Below are 22,645 nucleotides of genomic sequence, written 5' to 3'. Positions count from 1 at the left end.
CACCATCCTGACTTGGAGATATATCGGCCTTTCCTTCACTGTCGCCGGGTCAAAATCCTGGAACTTCTTCCCTAACAGCACTGTGGGCATACCTATGCCACAGGGACTGCAGCGTTTCAAGAAGGCAGCTTACCACCACCTTCTCAAGGGGCAACTAGGGATGGGCAATAAATGCTGGGCCCAGCCAGCAATGCCCACATCCCATTAATGTATCCCCTTTTTAAAAATCCCCAGAGTACAATTCATGGACCATCACTTTTCTTGACATTTATTAGTGACGCAGACCTGGGTGTACACGGCACAATTTCAAAATTTGCATTGGGTGTAAAGTCTGGAGGCATTGTGAACTGTGAGGAGGATAATGATAGACTGCAGTGGGACATCGACAGGGTCGTGGAATGGGCAGACAAGTGGCAATTGAAATTAACGCAGAGACGTGTGAAGTGATGCATTTCTGGAAGAGGGATAAGGAGAGGCAATGAGTAATAAAGGGTACAATTCTAAAGGGGAATGCAGGAGCGGGAAGACCTGCAGATACGATTGCCTCTTAGTGTCGCAAGATGTCCAGGTTAAAGGGATTTGTGAGTTAAATTTGTGAGATTTATGGGGGTAGGGCATGGGTAAGATACTCTATTGGGGAGCCAGTGCGAACTCGATGGGCCAAATGGTCTCCTTCTGCACTGGAGGGATTCTATGATTCTATTTTAGAGTAAATTCTTTGGGGTTTCTGTTTTACAGAATCAGAGGAACAGTCAATCAGGCTGTGTAATTTCAATGTTATGCTTAATTTATCCCTGAAATCCAGAGCAGGATTAACAACCCATGTCCAATGCGGCAAGACTCACGTGACCATCAGGCAGTTGAAATCTGCAAAAATGGGTAGCTCTGGAAGTCAGTTCCAATTGGGCAGATTTATGTTGTTAAGCCAGAGGATATCCAACAGTCCAGAGACCAAACTCACCCGACAGAAACTGGGCATCGCTAAAATAAAACAGATTCACATCCTGATTCTTAAACATGGAAAATGTTACCGTTAAATTATCATTCAAAATCGACAAAATCAGTGCTTCAGGGGGTGGGGAAGTGTGGTGGAGGTGCTCTCTCCCACAAGAGGATTCACGATTAAGTCGTCGGAGCATTAAAACAGGCAGTATGACATACGAACATATGAATTAGGAGGCCACTCGGCCCCTCGAGCCTGATTCTGCCATTCAAGAAGACCATGGCTGATCTGCTTGTAACCTCATTCCTGCTGCCCCCGATAACCTTTCACCCACCCCACCCCTCCTTGTAAATCAAGGATCTATCTAGCTCTGCCTTAAAGACTCTGGCCAAATTCTTCCATCACCGTTCGCGGCTGAGGCTGTCTCGTGAAAGTGAACGGAGTTTTGGGCGGGAACGCCAAATTCTCCACTCTCACTGGCAACGGATCCCGTCACGGACAAAACCGGAGAATCCCTCCCTCTGCTTCCTGTGCCTTTTGAGAAAGAGAGTTCCAGAGACCCACCACCCTCTGAGAGAAAATATTTCTCCCCATCCCTGTTTTAAACAAGTGACTCCTTAATTTTAGGGGAGATGATGTGATGGCCTAGTGGTATTATCGCTAGACTATTAATCCAGCAACTCAGCTAATGTTCTGGGGACCCGGGTTCGAATGCCGCCACGGCAGATGGTGGAATTTGAATTCAACACAAAAGAAATCTGGAATTAAGAATCTACTGATGACCATGAAACCATTGTCGATTGTCAGAAAAACCCATCTGGTTCACTAATGTCCCTTTAGAGAAGGAAATCAGCCGTCCTTACCCAGTTTGGCCTACATGTGACTCCAGAGCCACAGCAATGTGGTTGACTCTCAACTGCCCTTAGAAATGGCCTGGCAAGCCACTCAGTTCAAGGGCAACTTGGGATATGCAATGAATGCTGGCCAAGCCGGCGACACCCACATCCCACGAATGGATAAAGGAAAAACAATGACCTTTGCTGCAATCCGGCAAATTTATTCATTAAGGCCTGGTTGTACCCCCCAGGGCTGGACCCGTGTAAAACACTTTGAGCCCTGTGCAACAAGAGCATGTTTGACATGAAATGTAGATTGTAAATTTCACCTGCAATTTGACGTGTGGCGAGGCACTTTGGAATATGCTGCTAAACTGCACTGCACTGGGTAATGTCAAATCACAATTGTTATGTAATGTACTTTTACAAATGTGATGAATGAAGTGCATTTTGAAAAAAAATTAATCTTAATAATTAAAGCCAGCTTGTCGAAGAATTTTTATTTTTACTGTCTTTTCCACCAAACACCGCCCCCCCCCCCCCCCCCCCCCCCGCCACCACCCGCTGAGTAAATGTAATTCTTCTCCCCCATTTGAAAACACTACTTCTTGAAATGCGACATATGCCCGTAACGTTCGAACTGCACTCGGTGCATTTAATGCTTTCTATTGACTGATGTCTCATTCTCTGTCACAGAGCGACTATTCATAGAATCCTACAGTGCAGAAGGAGGCCATTCATAGAGTTAAAGTCATAGAGTCATAGAAGTTTACAGCATGGAAATAGGCCCTTCGGCCCAACTTGTCCATGCCGCTCTTTTTTTTTAACCCCAATTGCCTGCGTTTGGCCCATATCCCTCTATACCCATCTTACCCATGTAACTGTCTAAACGCTTTTTAAAAGACAGAATTGTACCCCCCTCTACTACTACCTCTGGCAGCTTGTACCAGACACCATCCTCTGTGTGAAAAAATTACCCCTCTGGACACTTTTGTATCTCTCCCCTCTCACCTTAAACCTATGCCCTTTAGTTTTAGACTCCCCTACCTTTGGGAAGAGATATTGACTATCTAGCTGATCTATGCCCCTCATTTTTTATAGACCTCTATAAGATCACCCCTAAGCCTCCTACGTTCCAGAAAAAAAAGTCCCAGTCTATCCAGCCTCTCCTTATTACTCAAACCATCAAGTTCCGGTAGCATCCCAGTAAATCTTTTTTGCACTCTTTCTAGTTTAATAATATCCTTTCTATAATAGGGTGACCAGAACTGTACACAGTATTCCAAGTGTGGCCTTACCAATGTCTTGTACAACTTCAACAAGACGTCCCAACTCCTGTATTCAATGTTCTGACCAATGAAACCAAGCAGCCGAATGCCTTCTACACCACTCTGTCCACCTGTGACTCCACTTTCAAGGAGCTATGAACCTGTACCCCTAGATCTCTTTGTTCTGTAACTCTCCCCAACACCCTACCATTAACTGAGTAAGTCCTGCCCTGGTTCGATCTACCAAAATGTATCACCTCGCATTTATCTAAATTAAATTCCATCTGCCATTCGTCAACCCACTGGCCCAATTGATCAAGATCCCGTTGCAATCCTAGATAACCTTCTTCACTGTCCACTATGCCACCAATCTTGGTGTCATCTGCAACTTACTAACCATGCCTACTAAATTCTCATCCAAATCATTATTATAAATGACAAATAACAGTGGAACCAGCACCGATTCCTGAGGCACACCACTGGTCATAGCCTCCAGTTTGGAAAAACAACCCTCTACAACTACCTCCCGGCCCTTGCCCGGTGTAGACCCAGCCCATTGAGTCTGCACCGACCATAATCCCACCTCGGCTCTATCACCAGAGCCCCACATATTTGCCCTACTAAATCCCCTGACACTAATGAGCAATTTAGCATGGTCAATCCACCTAACCTACACATCTTTGGACACCAGGGGCAATTTAACAGGGCCAATCCACCTAATCTACACATCTTTGTGACACTAATGGGCAATTTAGCATGGCCAATCCACCTAACCTGCACAACTTTGGACACCAAGGAGCAATTTAGCATGGCCAATCCACCTAACCTGCACAACTTTGGACACCAAGGAGCAATTTAGCATGGCCAATCCACCTAATCTACACATCTTTGGATGCTAAGGGCAATTTAGCATTGCCAATCCCCCTAACCTACACATCTCTGGACATTCGGGGACAATTTAGCATGGCTAATCTACCTAATCTTTGGACTGTGGGAGTAAACCGGAGCACCCAAAAGAAACCTATGCAGACACGGGGAGAATGTGCAAACCCCACACAGATAGTCACTTAAGGCTGGACTTGAACCTGGGTCCCTGGCGCTGTGAGGCAGCAGTGTCAACCACTGTGCCACCGCGCTGCCCCAAATATTGAATGAAGAAAAATTCATATCCACTTGTGTGCTGTTGTGTCTGCAATGATTATCAAAAGAAAGAATGAAAGTTTCATAAAATATAATTCTAACACATTGGCAGTGCGCTGGTGTATTTTAGTCAATACTACTTGCTGCATGTTTTGTTGTTCTGTGATATAAGTATGCACTGGCTATATGACTTCTTGCGATACACAAAACCCCTTTTCCCTGTGGGTCACCCATAAAATGGATAAGGCATATTCTGGCCCATTGTGCATTCTGGGTAGGGGCATCCGCCATTAGGGCTCAGGATCACTGAACGGATCATCGTCAGATTCAGCCAGGGAGTGTTGCCTTTAGAACAGTGGGGGGTAGGGGTCAACAGATTGGATTAGTCGTGACGACTGACTCCCTGGCTGAGGTTCAAGCCTGTCCCAGGCCCAAGGGCAGTAGAAGGGTCCCGGAACTAACCATGAGTAACAAAATCTCCAAACTTGCCAGTACCAGGGGACCTGGGCCTCCTCCATTATAACCATTTGGCCCAGTTTTGAAATCTACTTTCTGGCTCAGGACCTTGCCCACCGGGGATTCATTTTTCAGAACCTCGTAAGTACCATGTATATGGGAGACAAAGCAAGCAACGCATAAGGGCTACATTATTTTCATGCTTAACATTGAACCCACTTACAATCAATTATAGTATTACAACATTTTACAATTTCCTGCGTGGCTTTAGTCGTCATATTTTCCTTCGGAAATACCTTAAACCAATGCTCCCAAAGGAGGTAGGTTGGATCGAGGCATTAAAGAGGGCATTAGACAATTATTTGAATGGAAACAATGTTCAAGGAGTACAGGGCAATGGCAGGGGAGTGGCACTAAGTTAGGATACTCGTTTGGGGAAATGGTGTAGGCACGATGGGCCGAATGGCCTCCTGCGCCGTAACGATTCTGCAATTCTGTGAATTTATATATCTGCCATTTTGAATTACATCGAGGTCCCATTCGGGCTTCACTTTTAGTGTAACTACTTAGTAGGAGCTGGCACCTTGGGATTTCAATTTTCGCAGAAGATAGGGGCTGAGGGGCAGAATGTTACCGAAAAAGCACCAGAATATTCTGCAATAAAAAAACCGAGGTTAACTTCTCCGATCAGTATAAAATCAATGGCCCACACCGCAGCCCTAATTCCAAGGTGTTGTTTGACCTGTTGTCAATCTTGTAAATATAATGGCCAGGCCTTTGCGGGTTCCCTACATGTAATCATATCACAGAGAAGCTTCAGATAAATTCAAATGAAGGGCAGAAACATTGGCACTACATGGAAAAAACCAGAGGCAGCATTTTCTGGCCACACCAAGACCAGAAATTCCCACCCGAGCTCAACAGATCTTTAAATGGTCAGCTGAATTTTCTGTCCCGCCTGCTACGATTCCCGTGTTGGGTAGAACGGGAAATTTTCAGCCTGTTTCCATCACATTCTACCAGGGTTTGCTATGAGATGTACTGGTTTGGTAATGACCCTATTGAAGGAATTTGAAATTTTGGAATTAACATTTTTATGAGTGTGGGGTGAGATTCTCTGGCCTCTGCTCAGTGTGTTTCTCAGCAGTGGATGGTGGCACTCCATTTGCCAGTGGAAGGGTCTTCTGGTCCCGCTGCTGTCAACGGGATTTCTCATTGATTGCACCCCAAGCCGCCGGGAGACCCATGGCGGGGGTGCGCTGTCAGCAGGACCAGAAGATACCGCCAGCATGAACAGCCAGAGAACTCCGGCCTATCTGTAAGGGAGACCAAACAGTTGAGTTAGAAACTTGGGCTGCTTAGTCAAAACCAAAAAGCAGAATTTGATTAACAAAGCAAAGAGCTCAGAATGGTTAAACGGAAATCGTAAGGCATTCCCCGCCACTGCTAAACTTGACCATAACCGAAAGGTCCATGGGTATCAATCATTATTGTGCTTGAAGAGGCAAAATGTTGCCGCTTTCACAATGTGCCACAGTTTCAAAGGACAAGTTAAGAGGTAAGCAAAGCACAACAAAGACAGATGTGTTCTGAAAACCGATGAGTGTAAGGAAAATTATAAATAGTCTGTTCTGCCAGGTACATAACGGCCATTTTGTAGTCATTCCTCAGAGACAGATCCAAAAAGCAATTCAGAGAAGGCCACAGCAGTGAATTAACCCCTCAGTTACCAGTAAGAGGATTGCCCCTGATTCTGGCTTGTGTTCCTGGATAAGGTTGGAGGCACCCTTACCTGCATGTTTACATGTCAAAAAATGTCAACAAAATCAAGAATCTTGGTTGATTCTTATCTCTTGTACCCTAAAGAGTATGGAAAACATACCTACAATACATAAAAACTTTACAAGATCTCAGAGTAATATGTATAGCATTGGGCTTCACTTCAGAGAGAGTAAAGGATATTCTCACTGGCAAGCTACCTGCTTTAAGAAAATTTAATACAAAAAATAACTTGCAGTTGAATCCTTTTATTTTCATTGGAACAAGGCATGTTATTGGGTAGATATCCTAGGAGTATTTTAAATCATGAAAGGTTGAGATAGAAGAGAACCCTTTTCGTTAGCTCCGAAGACAATATCGACGCTTCACGAATACAACATTAAACATTCCCGTCCCGCCCGCCACAGGAATTGTAGCAGGCAAAGGTCTGTTGACCTCGGGTGGGATTTTCCGGTCCTGGGGCGAGCGCGGCCAGAAAATCCCGCCCAAGAGATTTAGACCGGATGACAGGAGAAACGTCTTTGCACAGAGAGCTGTGGGGGTGTGGGATTCACTTCTGGCTGAGTGGCTCAGGAAGCTTGGGCAGGTGGAAGAAGGAAAGGGGTTGAAGGGACAAAGGTTGGTAGGTTTGTCCATTTTTTGGCTCTCCCCATTTTACATGGGACCACCACGATGCCAGTCAGTCACCCTCCTGTCAATCACCATTTCTTGATTTGAATGGTTGGATTTACAGCTTTAATCCAATAACCCTCTCCATTTAATCCGGGACAGGGAGGTTGGAGGGACAATGGAACAGTGAGCAAGCATGATTGGGACAGTTTTCCCAAATTGGGAATAAATGCTGACAAAGAGTTGGGCCCAGTGTCCAGTTTCCATGCCCAAGCTTAGTTGTATATTTCTCGTGTATCTCCGTTCTCTCATGAGCCTCCCATTTTGCTTCCATTTCCTTATCAAGCTCTGCTTAACCCTGGAAGCACCAATGGTGGGAACCCAGATTGGTGGGGTCAGTTGTAGGTATCGATCCAAGGAATGATATCTGGGTTTCATTGACGAATGACGGTAAGAAAAGGGTTTTGGGCATTTGCGATATTTCTTCAATGACCAGAGGTGATTGCAATGTTAGGTTCTGGCTATGAGGCCCAACCCTGCCTTCCTGCAGTAACTCCAGGCTGAGGAGGTAGTCCCACCATGGCCAGACAAAATAGTACCACGTGCTGGGAGTGGCGCCCAGCCATACTCACCGCTGGCAATCCTGAGATGGGGCCGAATGCCACCTTGTGAGAGTATTACAGCAAGTTAACGAGTGCAAAGAGGCAAATACATTGACATTGTGTGTTTTATGAAGCTTCGCATACGGCATGCCTTGTACATATCATCAATGCATTCCAACAATCGCTTGCAATTCAATGATGGATCTCAACACTTGCCAGTTCTACAGCGGTGACAATCTAAGAAGCTCAGAGTCAGGTCCTACCTGTGCAAGGTGTTTGATTGATGAGCCCTTCTTTCCTGCACACTGTAGCAGCTGGTTTTGGGTTCCATGATTTCCCGGCGTTCAGCCAGCATGGTCGAGGCTGCAGTGGTGATAATGGCCACTCCGTCCCTCACCCTGGCTGGGAGCCCATAATCCCATTCATCGTAGGAGACGGAAATCAATCCCGTCGGGAACTCGGGCAGAATAATATCCGTATTCCCGGTGACGGTACTGGGCACAATCCAGATGTAGCCATAGCCGGTGAGGCCGACGGACTCGGCCACCTCAAAGATGTAGGTGGCCTCATCCTTAGTGCAAAAGAGGAGGATGACGGGGCTCTGAAGCTTTTTTAGTTGGTTCTGGATTTTGGACTCCCCGTCATCCATTGAAACATCCAAAGACATGACCTCCTCCATCTCCCAGCCCACAAAACTGTTTTCAATAGTGCTTCGAATCTTATTGACAAACTCCTGGTACCCAGGGAAGTAGCTTGTTACGATAGAAAAGATATACCAGTCATACTCCTCCATAACATTCAACATCACCGAAGCCTGCTGCTCAATGGATGGCCCAAACTGGAAGAACATTGATGAGTCGTCCTGCAAGACAAAACAGGGCAGAGTTACTGAACCGAGCTGCTTCAGTTCCCTTCAGAACCTTTGAATGGTTCCATTCAACCCTTCTGGCACTCTCAGTTTTATTTTCTAACCCAATCCCCTCTCAATTCTCTAAGCCTCCCTCCAAACATCATTCCCCACCCACCACCCTCCCCCCACCCCATTCATCCCCCCCCCCCCCCTTCTCCAAACACCTTGTCCATTGGCCTCTCCTGGCCACAGATATTCATTCATCCTTTAGTAACCTGAAACATCACTCTGGGCGGGATTTGTGTGGGACAGTGGTTAGCGCTGCTGCCTCACAGCACCAGGGACCCGGGTTCGATTCCCAGCTTGGGTCACTGTCTGTGTGGAGTCTGCACGTTCTCCCCGTGTCTGCATGGGTTTCCTCCCATAGTCCAAGAGATGTGCTGGTTAGGGTGCATTGGCCGTGCTAAATTCTGCCTCAGTGTTACCCGAACAGGTGCCGGAGTGTGGCGACAAGGGGATTTTCACAGTAACTTCATTGCAGTGTTAACGTAAGCCGACTTGTGGTACTAATAAATAAACTTTAAACTTTAAACTAAACGATACTCGCTCCCTGTTTGTGTCTGTTGCTATTTCCCCTCACCTTCTACTCCAACGCCTGTGCATCTGTTTTCAAGTTCTGCTGAAGGATTCAAACCCAAATCTTCAACTGTCTTCTCGCATTTCATTTCACGAAATTATTAGCTTGGAATGTAATCCAATCTTTCACTGTGAGCTTCACAGATAATGTTACCAGAATAGATGTTAACCATTTCCCATCAGTCACTGTCCATTGCTGCTCATTGACGAGCTGAATCAACCAGAACAGGCAAGTTGAACTTTTGATGCCTCGTCTGGCACTGAGTTAGTTATAAATTCATCGAGTTTTACAGCACCGAAAGGGGCCCTTCAGCCCATCATGTCTGTGCCAATCATCAAGCACCTATCTATTCTAATCCCACTTTCCAGCACTTGGTCCGCAGCCTTGTATGCTGTGGCGTTTCAAGTGCACATCTAAATGTTGTGAGGGTTCCTGCCTCTCCCACCCATTCAGGCAATGAGTTCCAGACTCCCACCACCCTCTGGGTGAAAAGGTTTTTCCTCAAATCCCTTCTAAATCTCCTGCCCCTTACCTTACATCAATTCCCCCTGGTTACTGACACCTCTTCTAAGGGGAGAAGTTTCTTGCTATCTACCCCACCTATGTCCCTCATAATTCCTCGTAAAATTGATCATAGCAAAGTGGTAGTGACATGACAGGACCACATGTTGCAACGGTACCTTCAGCCTGGGTTCTTCATGACTGATTCTGGACAGTGAGGTTTCAAATTGTCCTCCACTATCCCACTCCATCTGCCACTGGAGTACCCAGGGATCATGAAATCAGGATGCAGCCTGTCGTGCTTTTTTCTCTATTCATTCACAGGATGTGAGTGTTTCTGGCTGAGCCAGCATTTATTGCCCATCCCTAATTGCCTTGAACTGAGCAGCTTGCGAGGTACACTAGGGTGTTTCAAAAAGAATAATGGTTGCCTGGGCTCTCAGCCAAGTATACATATTGAGTCTTGTCTCCGAACCTAGCCAACCATCACGCTGCATCCCAGAGAAAAATAAATGTTTGGTTGATAGCTCAGGCTCTCTGACCTCTGCAGTCAATTTCGCCATGTTTATTGACACAAGTCTAAGTGGTTTGAAGGGCTTGTGATTTTAGTTACTGATATTTTAAAGGGACTGGATGATGAACACTTTTTATTGCTTTTGAGTGAAGTTACTTTTTGTAACATAGTAGAAAGTCATGAATGAATTACTTTTTTAAAAACGTTTTTTTTTTAAGCACTCTACTATCATGGTGTTCCCTGGTTTTATTCAGTGCAGAGTGGGTTAATGGGCATGGAATAACTTGGCATTGGAGGTTATGAGGGGATATAAGGTGTGAGTGGAAGGGCAGAGCTTGGGGGGTGAGAGGGACCATGGAGAGTGAATGGAGGTGAGGGTGAGGAATTTGGCAAAGGGGGCATAAGGAGGACCTCTTGAAATGATTTTTTAAAGGATCCCTCTATGCAGACGATGGTTCACGACTCCTATGAGGAGTTGTGATCCACGATTGTTTAAAAACCTGGCTAACTCCATGAAAATTAGAGGAGTAGGGTACGCCTATCTGATGAAGTTGACCAAGTCAGGAATGCTGTATGTGAACTTTTGACAGGGACCAGCCTCCACCCCTTTAAAGACTCTCCTGAAAATCAGACAGCCCAGGATTGGGATCAGGAATCCTGGAATCAGGACCAGCCCGCCATTTCTGAAGGGCTCCCAAGTCATCCCAATTATGTAAAAATCCAATCCATCATCACTAAACCCTCCAGCATTGTGATGACTTCAGCCAGGCTAATGAGGTTGGCTTGCTAGAGTATGAACTACCTGAAGAGTCCCTAAATCAGGGAGTCTCATGCTCCCTATTTAAAGCAGGTGTGTCAGACTCCCAACCTACATTCAGCAGGGGAGCAACTGGAGAGCTGGCTGTGTACAGATGTATGGTGTAAATAAAGTAACTTGGTGACGGGACTTTCGCCTCTGTGGAGTTATTACAAGCATCAACATCCTTGGGGGTTGTCGTTGACCAGAAACTTAACTGGACCAGCCATATAAATACTGTGGTTACAGGAACAGGTCAGAGGCTAGGAACCTTATGGTGAGTAACTCACCTCCTGACACCCCAAAGCCTGTCCACCATCTATAAGGTACAACTCTGGAGTGTGATGGAATACTTTCCACTTGCCTGGATGAGTGCAGCCCCGACAACACTCAAAGAGCTCAACATCATCCAGGACAAAACAGCCCGTTCGATTGGCACCCCATCCACCACCTTCAACATTCATTCCCTCCCCCACCGACACACAATGGCAGCTGTCTGTACCATCTACAAAATGCACTGCAGCAACTCACCAAGGCTCCTCCTACAGCACCTTCCAAACCTGCCACCTTTAGCACCTAGAAGAACAAGAGCACCAGATACCTGGAACACCACCACCTGGAGGTTCCCTTCCAGGCCAATCGCCATCCTGACTTGGAAATATATCGTCCGTTCCTTCACTGTCTCTGGGTCAAAATCCTGGAAATCCCTCCCAAACAGCACTATAGGTGTACCTACATCTCAAGGACAGTAGCGGTTCCAGAAGGTAGCTCACCACCACCTTCTCCAGGGCAATTATGGATGGGCAATAAATGCTGGCCTAGCCGTGATGCTCATATCCTAGGAATGATTTGTTAAAAACTGAACTCGCGATCAGGATAAATACCTCATCAGTCTCTCAACAGAGCCACAAGATCCTCAGAGAAGATGACAGCCTTTTCAGAAGACTGGATGGGCGGCATGGTGGCACAGTGGTTAGCACTGCTGCTTCACGGCACCAGGGACCAGGGTTCAATTCCGGCCTTGGGTAACTGTCTGTGTGGAGTTTGCACCTTCTCTTTGTGTTTGTGTGGGTTGCCTCCGAGTGCTCCGGTTTCCTCCCACAGTCCAAAGATCTGCAGGCTTGGTGGATTCGCCGTGCTGAATTGCCCCTTAGTGTCCAGGATGTGTAGGTGAGGGGGATTAGTAGGGTGAATATGTGGGGTTATGGCTAAGAGTCAGGGCAGACTTGATGGGCCAAAGACTTCCTTTTGCACTGTAGGGATTATTTTTTATTCATCTGTGGTATATGGGCGACGCTGGCTGACCAGCATTTATTGTCCATCCCCAGTTGCGCTTGAGAAGGTGGTGGTGAGCTACCTTCTGATTCCAGGGATGGAGGGACTGGTGTATGAGGAGAGATTGATTAGGTTAGGATTGTTTTCGTTGGAGTTCAGACAAATGAGGGGGGGATCACATAGAGACTTATAAAATTCTAACAGGGCTAGACAGGGTAGATGCAGGAAGGATTTTCCCGATGGTGGAAGTGTCCACAACCAGGGTCACAGTCTGACGATTCAGGGTAGACCATGTAGGACAGAGATGAGGAGACATTTCTTCACCCAAAGAGTGAGTCTGTAGAATTCATTACCACAGGAAGTAGTTGATGCCAAAACATTGAATGTATTCAAGAGGCAGCTGGATATAGCACTTGGGGCGAATGGGATCAAAGGTTATGGGGAGAAAGCAGACTTAGGCTATTGAGTTGGATGATCAGCCACGATCGACCAACTCAAAGCCTAATCCTGGGTGGCACGGTGACAAAGTGGATAGCACTGCTGGCTCACAGCTCCAGGGACCTGGGTTTAATTCCCAGCTTGGGTTACTGTCTGTGTGGAGTTTGCATGTTCTCCCCGTGTCTGCGTGAGCTTCCTCCGGGTGCTCTGGTTTCCTCCCACAGTCCAAGATGTGCGGGTTAGGTACATTGGCCATGCTAAATTGTCCCTTAGTGTCCTGATATGCGTAGGTTAGAGGGATTAGCAGGGTAATATGTGGGGTTATGGGGATAAGACCTAGGTGGGATTGTTGTCTGTGCAGACTCGATGGGCTGAATAGCTTCCTTCTGCACTGTGGGATTTCTAGGATTCTATGATTCTTCTATGATCGTGATAAATGGCAGAACAGGCTTGAAGGGCCGAATGGCCTCCTCCTGCTCCTATCTTCTATGTTTTTTGAATCGCTGCAGTCCACATGCTGTGACCCACAATGATGTTGGAGAGGGAATTCCAGGATTTTGACCCAGCGACTGTGAAGGAACGGCTGATATATTTCCAAGTCAATTCTATGATTCTATGAAGTCTTCTTGGATCATGTTGTAGTCAGGAGAGCATGTGGACGTCTTAAAAGCCAGTCCACTCCTATTCTCACCCAATGGCCTCACACATACACAAGAGGCAAAGAATAATTGGAGAGTGATCAGGAGCCTGGTCCATTTTCTGTTGCCAATAAGGGGGTGGGGGGGTTGGGGGGTGGTGTGGGTACTGAGACCAATTGTAGCATTCTGACCTTATAGCGGGATTGAATCATAGAAACATACAGCACAGGAGGAGACCATTCTGCCCATCCTGTTTGCACTTGACGAAGGAGAGATATCCAGCCTAACCCACCGTCCAGCTCCTGGTCAGTGGCCTTGTCCGTTACGGCACTTGGGGTTCACATCCAGAAATGGGATGAGGGTTTCTGCCTGGATCTCCCTTTTGGGCAGTGAGTTGCAGACCCCCACCCCCCGACACCCGCCGGGAGAAAAGAAATACCACTCAATCCCTTCTAATCTTTCTGCCAATCACAGTAAATCTTAGTTGTATCACTAACTCGCATTAAGTTGATCTTTCTCTACACCCTAGCTATGACTGTAACACTACATTCTGCACTTTCTCCTTTCCTTCTCTATGAACGGTATGCTTTGGCTGTATAGCGTGCAAGAAACAATACTTTTCACTGTATGTTAATACATGTGACAATAATAAATCAAATCAAATCAAACCAAATGTAGCTCTCCAAGACATAGGTCCTTCCTACCCACACTAAGCCCCTCATAATTTTATACACTTCCAACTAAATCTCTCCTCAGCAACGAGAAAACATCCCCAGCCTGAATAATTGTTCATCAAAGCCATTCCTGCTGCTCTATACGCTTTAAAGTGTCTGGAGGAGTTAAAAATCTTTTAGCTATTTAGATAAAGTTAATCTAAATATTATCAGTTTAACTTGAGCTCTTTTTATTTGATGTTATGCCCAGAACTGACAGTAATCATAGGAATCATAGAAACCCTACAGTGTAGAAAGAGGCCATTCGGCCCATCGAGTCTACACCGACCACAATCCCACCCAGGCCCTACCCCCATATCCCTACATATTTACCCACTAATCCCTCTAACCTACCCATCTCAAGACACTAAGGGGCAATTTAGCATGGCCAATCAACCTAACCCACGCATCTTTGGATTGTGGGAGGAAACCGGAGCACCCGGAGGAAACCCACGCAGACACGGGGAGAATGTGCAAACTCCACACAGACGGTGACCCAAGCCGGGAATCGAACCCAGGTCCTTGGTGCTGTGAAGCAGCAGTGCTAACCACTGTGCTACCGTGCAATTTGAAGCACGTTACAGGGTTTGTCCTAGTGTGTGGGTGTGCAAATTGCTGTGCCACAATTAAAGCCAAGGATCAAATCTGAGAAAGAAAGGCAACTATCTCTGGGAGTGAGTCATCTGCATTTGATACGGATCGTGGTTCCTGCCACACTGAGTAAACTGTTAGAGAGAACTGAAGGAACCTGGACTTATATACAATCTTCCCTCAGGAGATGCCAAAGCCAGTGAAATACTTCTGAAGTAGTCTCATCATTGTGAAGCAGCCCATGTCCAAATGCAGCACAATATTCAGGCTCGGGCTGATGAGTGGCAAGTAACATTTGCATCACACGAGTGCCAAGCAATGACCATCTCCAACAAGAGAGGATCTAGCCATCGCACCTTGATATTACCATCACTGAATGGCAGGAGGGACAATTCAGGAAATTACAGGCCTGGGAACCTGACATCAGTGGTGGGGAAATTATTGGAGAATATTCTTAGGTACAGGATGCACTCACATCGGGAAGAGAATAGGCTCATTAGCGATAGGCAACATGGTTTTGTGAAGGGGAGGTCGTGTCTCACAAACTTGATTGAGTTCTTTGAGGAAGTGACAAAAAAAATTGACCAGGGCAGGGCAGTGGATGTTGTATACATGGACTTTAGTAAAGCCTTCGATAAGGTTCCTCATGGCAGGCTGATACAGAAGGTGACGTCATATGGGATCTGAGGTGAGCTGGTAAGATGGATACAAGACTGGCTTGGTCATAGAAAGCAGAGAGTAGCAGTGGAAGGGTACTTTTCTAACTGGAGGTCTGTGACAAGCAGTGTTCCACATGGATCAGTGCTGGAGCCTCTGTTGTTTGTAATATATATATAAATGATTTGGAGGAAAATGTAGGTGGTCTGATTCATAAATTTGCAAATGATACAAAAATTGGGGGAGCGGTGGGTAGTCAGAGGATTGTCAGAGGATACAGCAGGATATAAATCGGCTGGAGACCTGTGCCGAAAGATGGCAGGTGGAATTTAATCCGGACAAATGTGAGGTGATGCGATTTGGAAGGTCTACTGCAGAAGGAAATGGTAGAGCCCGTAGAAATATTAGCATACAGAGGGATCTAGGTGTGCAGATCCACAATTCCCTGAAGTGGCAACTCAGGTGGAAAAGGTGATCAAGAAGGCGTATGGCATGCTGGCTTCATCGGTCGGGGCGTTGAGTATAGAAATTGGAAAATCATGTTGTAGCTGCATGGTTAGGCCGCATTTGGAATATTGCGTATAATTCTGGTCGCTGTACTACCGGAAGGATGTTGATGCATTGGAAAGGATGCAGAAGAGATTTACCAGGATGTTGCCTGGTTTGGAGGATATGGACTATGCAGAAAGGCTGAACAAACTTGGATTGTTTTCGTTGGAGCATCGGAAGATGAGGGGGGACCTGATAGAGGTTTACAAGATTATGACAGGCTTGGATAGAGTGGATAGTCAGTCTTTTTCCCAGGGTCGAAGAGTTAATTACTCAGGGGCATAGGTTGAAAGTGAGAGGGGGAAGTTTTAAAGAGATGTAGGAGGTAAGTTTTTCACACAAAGTGTGGTGAATGCCTGGAACACGCTGCCGGAGGAGGTGGTGGAAGCAGATTCTACAACAACATTCAAGGGGCATCTGGATATGGAATAGGGGGATATGGACCACGTAGAGGCAAGAAAATATTGGATTAGAGAGGCATCTGTGTCGGCACAGACTTGGTGGGCTGAAGGGCCTGTTCCTGTGCTACACTGTTCTTCGTTCTTTGAATCCCCCACTAACCACGGTACCAACCGACTCAGGAACAGATTCTTCCCTGCTGCCATCAGACTTTTGAATGGACCAACCTTATATTAAGTTGATCTTTCTCTAAACCCTAGCTGTGACTGTAATATTCTCCTTTCCTTCTCTATGAACAGTATGCTTTGTCTGCATAGTGCACAAAAAAAGTAATACGTTTCACTGCATAATAATACGTGACAAGAATAAATCAAATCAAATCACTATCAACATCCTGAAAATGTTACCACTGACCAGAAGCTGAACTGGACTGGTTGTATAAATACCGTGGCTACAAAGGCAGGTCAGAGGCTAGGAATACTGTGGCGAGTAACTCACCTCCTGACTCCTCAAAGCCTGTCCACAACCCACAAGGCACAAGTCGGGAGTGTGATGGAATACTCTCCACTTGCCTGGATTAGTGCTGCTCCAACAACACTCAAGAAGCTCGACACCATCCAGGACAAAGCAGCCCGTTTGATTGGCACCCCATCCGCAAGCACTCACTCCCTCCACCATTGACATTCAATAGTGTGTACCAGCTACAAGCTGCACTGCAGGAACTCACCAAAGATCTTTTAACAGCACCTTCCAAACCCAGGACCACTTCCATCTAGAAGGACAAGGGCAACAGGTACATGGGAACACCACCACCTGGTGGTTCCCCTCCAGGTCACTCACCATCCTGACTTGGAAATATATCAGCTGTTCTTTCACTGTCGCTGGGCCAAAATCCCTCCCTAACAGCACTGTGAGTGTACCCACACCGCATGAACTGCAGCAGTTCCAGAAAGCAGCGTGGGCTATAAATGCTGGGCAAGTCAGCTACGCCCACATCCCATGAATAAATTTGAAGGATACAGGAAACGTAGTGGCCGATTTATGCACAGCAAGGTCCCACAAAGGGCAAGGTGATAATGACATGATAATCCATTTTCAGTGTTGGGTGAGGGACAAATATTGGACAAGACACAGGGGAGAACTCCCTGTTCGTCTTCAAAATAATGCTGGGATCATTTGCAGCCACTAGGGAGGGCCTTACTATAATGCTTCAGCCAATAGACATTGAACGATAACACATGGGGGCGTGAAACTATATGAAACAGAATATTATCAACAGGAGCTCTCATTGAAACAGAAATGCCTTGAAATCAATTTTCATTGGAATTAATTATCGTTTTGTTGCTGTTACTTAGCAGATTACTAGTCTGAAGACTGATCATTCATATGCTCACAATGAATATTTAATTCCTCAACATTCGATACTGGGAAGGCCCAGACTTGGTTAGCGCTATGAAAGGCAGTGAATAAATCTTCAACTTCACTTGCTGCCACGCTGGGGTTGCTCTGATGAGAGACACCATGGGGAAGCGACTGCGAGTTGGCAAACACCTTACTGGGCTCGCAAAGTCAGCCATTCATCTTCTGGGGAGCTGGGGAGGAGGTGACAGCTTCTCTTCACCCGGCGACGTTGAGTGGACCTGGAGCGAGTCATCGCTTATCGTAGACAGCGAACAGATAATGAGCAGTGAGTGATGTTTAACTTTCCTTAGCAAAGTGGCATGAAAGGAACAGAGACAAGTAAACTGATGAGCAAGAGCAAGTGTTTCTCCAGCGACTCTGCCTCTGATGCCAATTATCAATCAAACGAAAAATGACACGGTATAACAGGCTTGTTTGCTATTGGCCTTTGCGTGCTGATATTTTAATTCTGGCCTCTGAAGCATCCCCCATTTTAATTGCTTCACCATTGGTGGCCGTGCCTTCAGTTGCTTAGGCCCTAAGCTCTGGAATTGCCTCGCTCCACCTTTCCACCTTTCATCGTCACTGTCCTCCTTTAGGTTAAAATTTACCTCTTTGAACCAGCTTTTGGTCATCTGGCCTAGAATCATAGAATCCCAGAAGGTGGCCATTTGGCCCATTGAACCTGCACTGACCACTATTCCACCTAGACCCTACACCTTTAACCCCACGTATTTACCCTGCTAATTCCCCTGACACTGCACATCTTTGGACACTAAGGGGCAATTTAGCATGGCCAATCCACCCAACTTACATGTCATTGGACACTAAGGAGCAATTTAGCATGGCCAACCCACCTAACCTACACAACTGTTGACACTAAGGGACAATTTAGCATGGCCAATCCAGCTAACCTACACACCTTTGGACATTAAAGGGCAATTTAGCATGGCCACCTAACCTGCACATCTTTGGACTGTGGGAGGAAACCGGAGCACCCAGAGGAAACCCATGCAGGCACTGGGAGAATGTACAGTCTCCACACAGACAGTCACCCGAGCCCGGAAGTGGGCTACTGCCTCACAATGCTCCCTGGCACTGTGAGGCAGTAGCACTAACTACTTTGCCACCATGCCACCCCTAATGGATTTTCGCCACTGAGACTGGTACCTTGAGTCAGAAAGTGTCCCAACTGGGTAGACCCACCTCAGTATGTATAAAATGCCCCTCTCCATGCTGTTGTACTCTATGAACAGTATGTTTTGACTGCATAGCTCGCAAGAAACAACACTTTTCACTGTATCCCAATACATGTAACAATAATAAGTCAAATCAGATCATGCCATCTCCATGCCAACTCATGCTCCCACCCATCCAAATGGTCCCTTATTTCCCCCATGCAAAGTCAATGCCCACCAACTTTATTGGCCCTTCATACCCATATCCCCCCCCCTCCCCCATACCAACTCCTGCCTATTCACCCAGTATACACCATGTACAGAACCAATGAAGTCTATAGTAATAATGGCTTGTGTGAAACTGCTTAAAAAAAAACACCATTCATAACATTGTGAAAAAAAACTGGCGTTTCTACAGACAGACATTAAAGTAGCAATAGCAGAAGTTTGGAGCCCTTAAAACCTCTTAACAATGGGCCATTGATGAGAGAGATCACAAAAAACTTATTATAACCTCATAGAGATGTCAATCAAGTCAAGTCAGCACTTCTTTGCTTCTTTGTAAACCAACTAACATAATCCTTTCATAAGAATCTAGGCTCTATGTTTTGCCAATGTCTCAATTTGCATAAAGTTAAGAAGTGTCAAGTACTCAAAGTTTCTGTTATTGGAACCTCAATGGCCTGTTCAATTGATACTTTTATCGGGTTGTAGAAACAACTGTTTTTTTTTCCAAAAAAATATGAATGGGTGCTTTTTTCTAAGCGATTTCACACATGCTATAGGTTTACTATCGGGTTCATTGGTTCTGTACAGAGTATACACTGGGTGAATGGGCACAGAAGGGCCATGAGTTGGCATGGGAGATATGAGGGACCATTGGAGGTGAATGAGGGTCATGAGTCGGCATGAAGAGGGCAGGGCTGGGACCTTTTGAAGTTAGTGGTCGTTGTTTGAAGATACCTATCCCTACAATGGAGTTGTCCAGGTTAAAAATGAGGGCTCGTTACTCGGGCCCTTGTCCCATCACAGTGAACGCTGGGGGTGCCGGGAATAGGGAAGGGGAAATTCCGGAATCCTGGAATTTTAAATAGCTCCGGAAAACTTCCAATTCTGTGAAAATCCGCCCCAATATCTCCCTAGGTGGCTTAGTGTCTCACTGGGATTCATAATACTCCTGAAACACCACGGATCCTTTAATTATGTTAATTTATGTAAATTATGCTGTTCTGGTGGTTGCCAGGAGATTGATTCGTGCAGAATTGTGAGGGGGCTGAACACAAGTTCCAAACTCCCACACAGTCCTGCTATTAGTAGAAAGGACAGGTACGGAATGAAACCTCAGTGTAATACCAGCATATCCGAGGGTCATGAGAGGAAATGAATCTGACCTGATTTCCCTCTCACAGCCTCCCTGACTCACTGCCAGACACTAGCAAGATTTCCATTGAGAAGGACAAAAGAGATGTTCCATTGTATTCCACGTCACTCTTCAGAAAATTAGAATTCCGATTGTATAGTTCCCGTTTAAAGAGTGACATGTGACCCCTGCTCCTCAACAGGTGGCGGACATGCCCCTGTCTATATCAATGGGGATGAAGTGTAAATGGTCGAGAGCCTCAGACTTTTAGGTATCCAGATGGCCAACAACCTGTCCTGGTCCCTCCATGCTGACGCTATAATTAAGAAAGCCTGTCAACGCCTCTACTTTCTCAGAAGACTAAGGAAATTTGGCATTCCGCTACAACTTTTACAGATGCATTATAGAAAGCATCCTTTCTGATTGTATCACAGCTTGATATGGCTCCTGCTCTGCCCAAGACCCCAAGAAACTACAAAGCGTCGTGAACGAAGCCCAGTCCATCAAGCAAACCAGCCTCCCACCCATTGACTCTGTCTATACTTCCTGCTGCCTCGGAAAAGCAGCCAGCATAATCAAGGACTCCAGGCGCCTCAGACATTCTCTCTTCCACCTTCTTCCGTCGGAAAAAAAGATACAAAAGTCTGAGGACACGTACCAACCGACTCAAGAACAGTTTTTTCCCTGCTGCCATCAGACTTTTGAATGGACCTACCTTACATTGAGCTGATCTTTCTCTACACTGTAGCTATGACTGCAACGGGTGGGATACTCCCAAAAAAATTCTAACTGCTGAATTTGGGTAAAAACTGGAATAAATTTCAAAATGAATCTCCCACACTCTGTGCACTGCAGCGTGCACGAGAGAGAACCTCATTAAAAATCTGTGGACGGGGCCAATTCCTGCCCGAGAGGCCGGCAGCATAGCACTGACTGAGCCACTGCACATGCACAGTTGCCCGCACTGCCTGCCTCCTGATCGCTGGCCAGCCCCCGACCCCACATCTTTGGCCTTGCGACCCCCCACCACCCTATTGCTGGACTCCCATCCGTGTCCAGGCCAGCATCGAGTCCCAACCCCCTACTCACCCATCGCCTGCCTTGATCTTCCCCCCTCTCCCCCGGCAATCCCGAACTCCTGATCCCACACCCCCCCCCACCCCCCACCCCAATCGCTGGCCTCTCTCCCTCTGTCACCAGGTCCAAGTGCAGAGTGGCAGCGGGACTTTCACTCCCATCGATCTCCCCACCCAGAGGCCCCACCCCCTCTGGCCACACCCCTTTGGCAGTGCCCGATGCCCAGTGGGCAGTGCCAAGGTGTCCCTGGGCATTGCCACTTTGCACCTTGGGCGGTGCTTGCGGGCCAGGCTGCTACTGCCAAGTTGGCAATGCCCAGGCGGCAATCCCATTACCCCCAACCTTGGAAGGCCTCCAAGGCCCCCCTTCACTCCAGTGTGGTCAAGCAGCCAGCTCCCAGCTGGTGGTTGTAAACCCCACTGGAGTGGAACACTCCTGGCAGCGTGGGAGAGGCTAGCAGGCCTGGAGACGTCAGTCCCGGGCCTGCTAATGATAGGTAAATACTCACCAGCAGGGAGCCCGCAACACAGCCTCCGCTTGAGTCTCCCAGCCCGTGGGAGAATCGCCCCCCTAAATTCTGCAACCTTTCCTTTCCTTCTGCCCTACGTACACTGTGAACAGTATGCTTTGTCTGTATAGTGCGCAAGAAACAATACTTTTCACTTTTTCCCAGTAATATCCCAGACAAAAATAAATCAAATCAAATCAAGACACTTTTGCAAATGCCAGCCTAGAAGCTTCCATGTGAGGGCGCGGGGCACTGAGAGGAGGGCATGTGAACCTATGAATAAGGAGCAGGAGTAGTCCATTCAGCCCCTCGAGCCTGCTCAGCCATTGAATAAGATCATGGCTGATTGATAGTAACTTCAATCTGTACCCCGCCCACCCCCGATAATCCATCACCCCCTTGCTTACCAAGAATCTATCCAACTCTGCCTTGAAAGTGTTCAAAGACTTATTAGGGCGTCCCGGTGGCACAGTGGTTAATACTGCAGCCTCACAGCACCAGGGACTCGGGTTCAATTCTGGCCTTGGGTGACTGTCTGTGGAGTTTGCACATTCTCCCCGTGTCTGCGTGGGTTTCCTCCCACACTCCAAAGATGTGCATGTTAGGTTGATTGGCCATGCTAAATTGCCCCTTATTGACAGGTGAATTAGCAGGGCAAATACATGGGGATACTGGGTGAGATTGTTGTCAGTGCAGGCTCATGGGCCGAATGGCCTCTTCCTGCGCTATAGGGATTCTATGATTCCTGTGTTAGCCTTTTCAAAATGCATTACCTCACACTTCACTGGATTGAATTCTCTTTGCCATTGTTTCACCCACCTGACCAATCCACCAACATCTCCCAGCAATCTGCTTTTGCTTCATTATCAACCACGTGACTGATTTATGTATTATCGGCAGACTTCTTGATCTTACGCCCGCATCATTACC

The 22,645-nt window shown here is 46.7% G+C and overlaps 1 protein-coding gene across 1 annotated transcript in view; it reads right to left on the bottom strand.

The window, feature by feature from the left end:
* Positions 1–22,645, bottom strand: part of LOC144509514 (glutamate receptor ionotropic, NMDA 2B-like) — a 359,314-nt gene that overhangs the window by 196,307 nt on the left and 140,362 nt on the right. Inside the window, exon 3 of the mRNA XM_078238420.1 lies at positions 7,897–8,495. Coding sequence (XP_078094546.1) covers positions 7,897–8,495 — 599 coding nt within the window. The remainder of the gene's footprint in view (positions 1–7,896; positions 8,496–22,645) is intronic.

This window comes from Mustelus asterias, chromosome 21 (assembly GCF_964213995.1).
Source record: "Mustelus asterias chromosome 21, sMusAst1.hap1.1, whole genome shotgun sequence".
NCBI classification, from domain to species: domain Eukaryota; kingdom Metazoa; phylum Chordata; class Chondrichthyes; order Carcharhiniformes; family Triakidae; genus Mustelus; species Mustelus asterias.
Note: the sequence above shows the minus strand (reverse complement) of the source record. Positions and strands in the feature narration are given on the sequence as shown.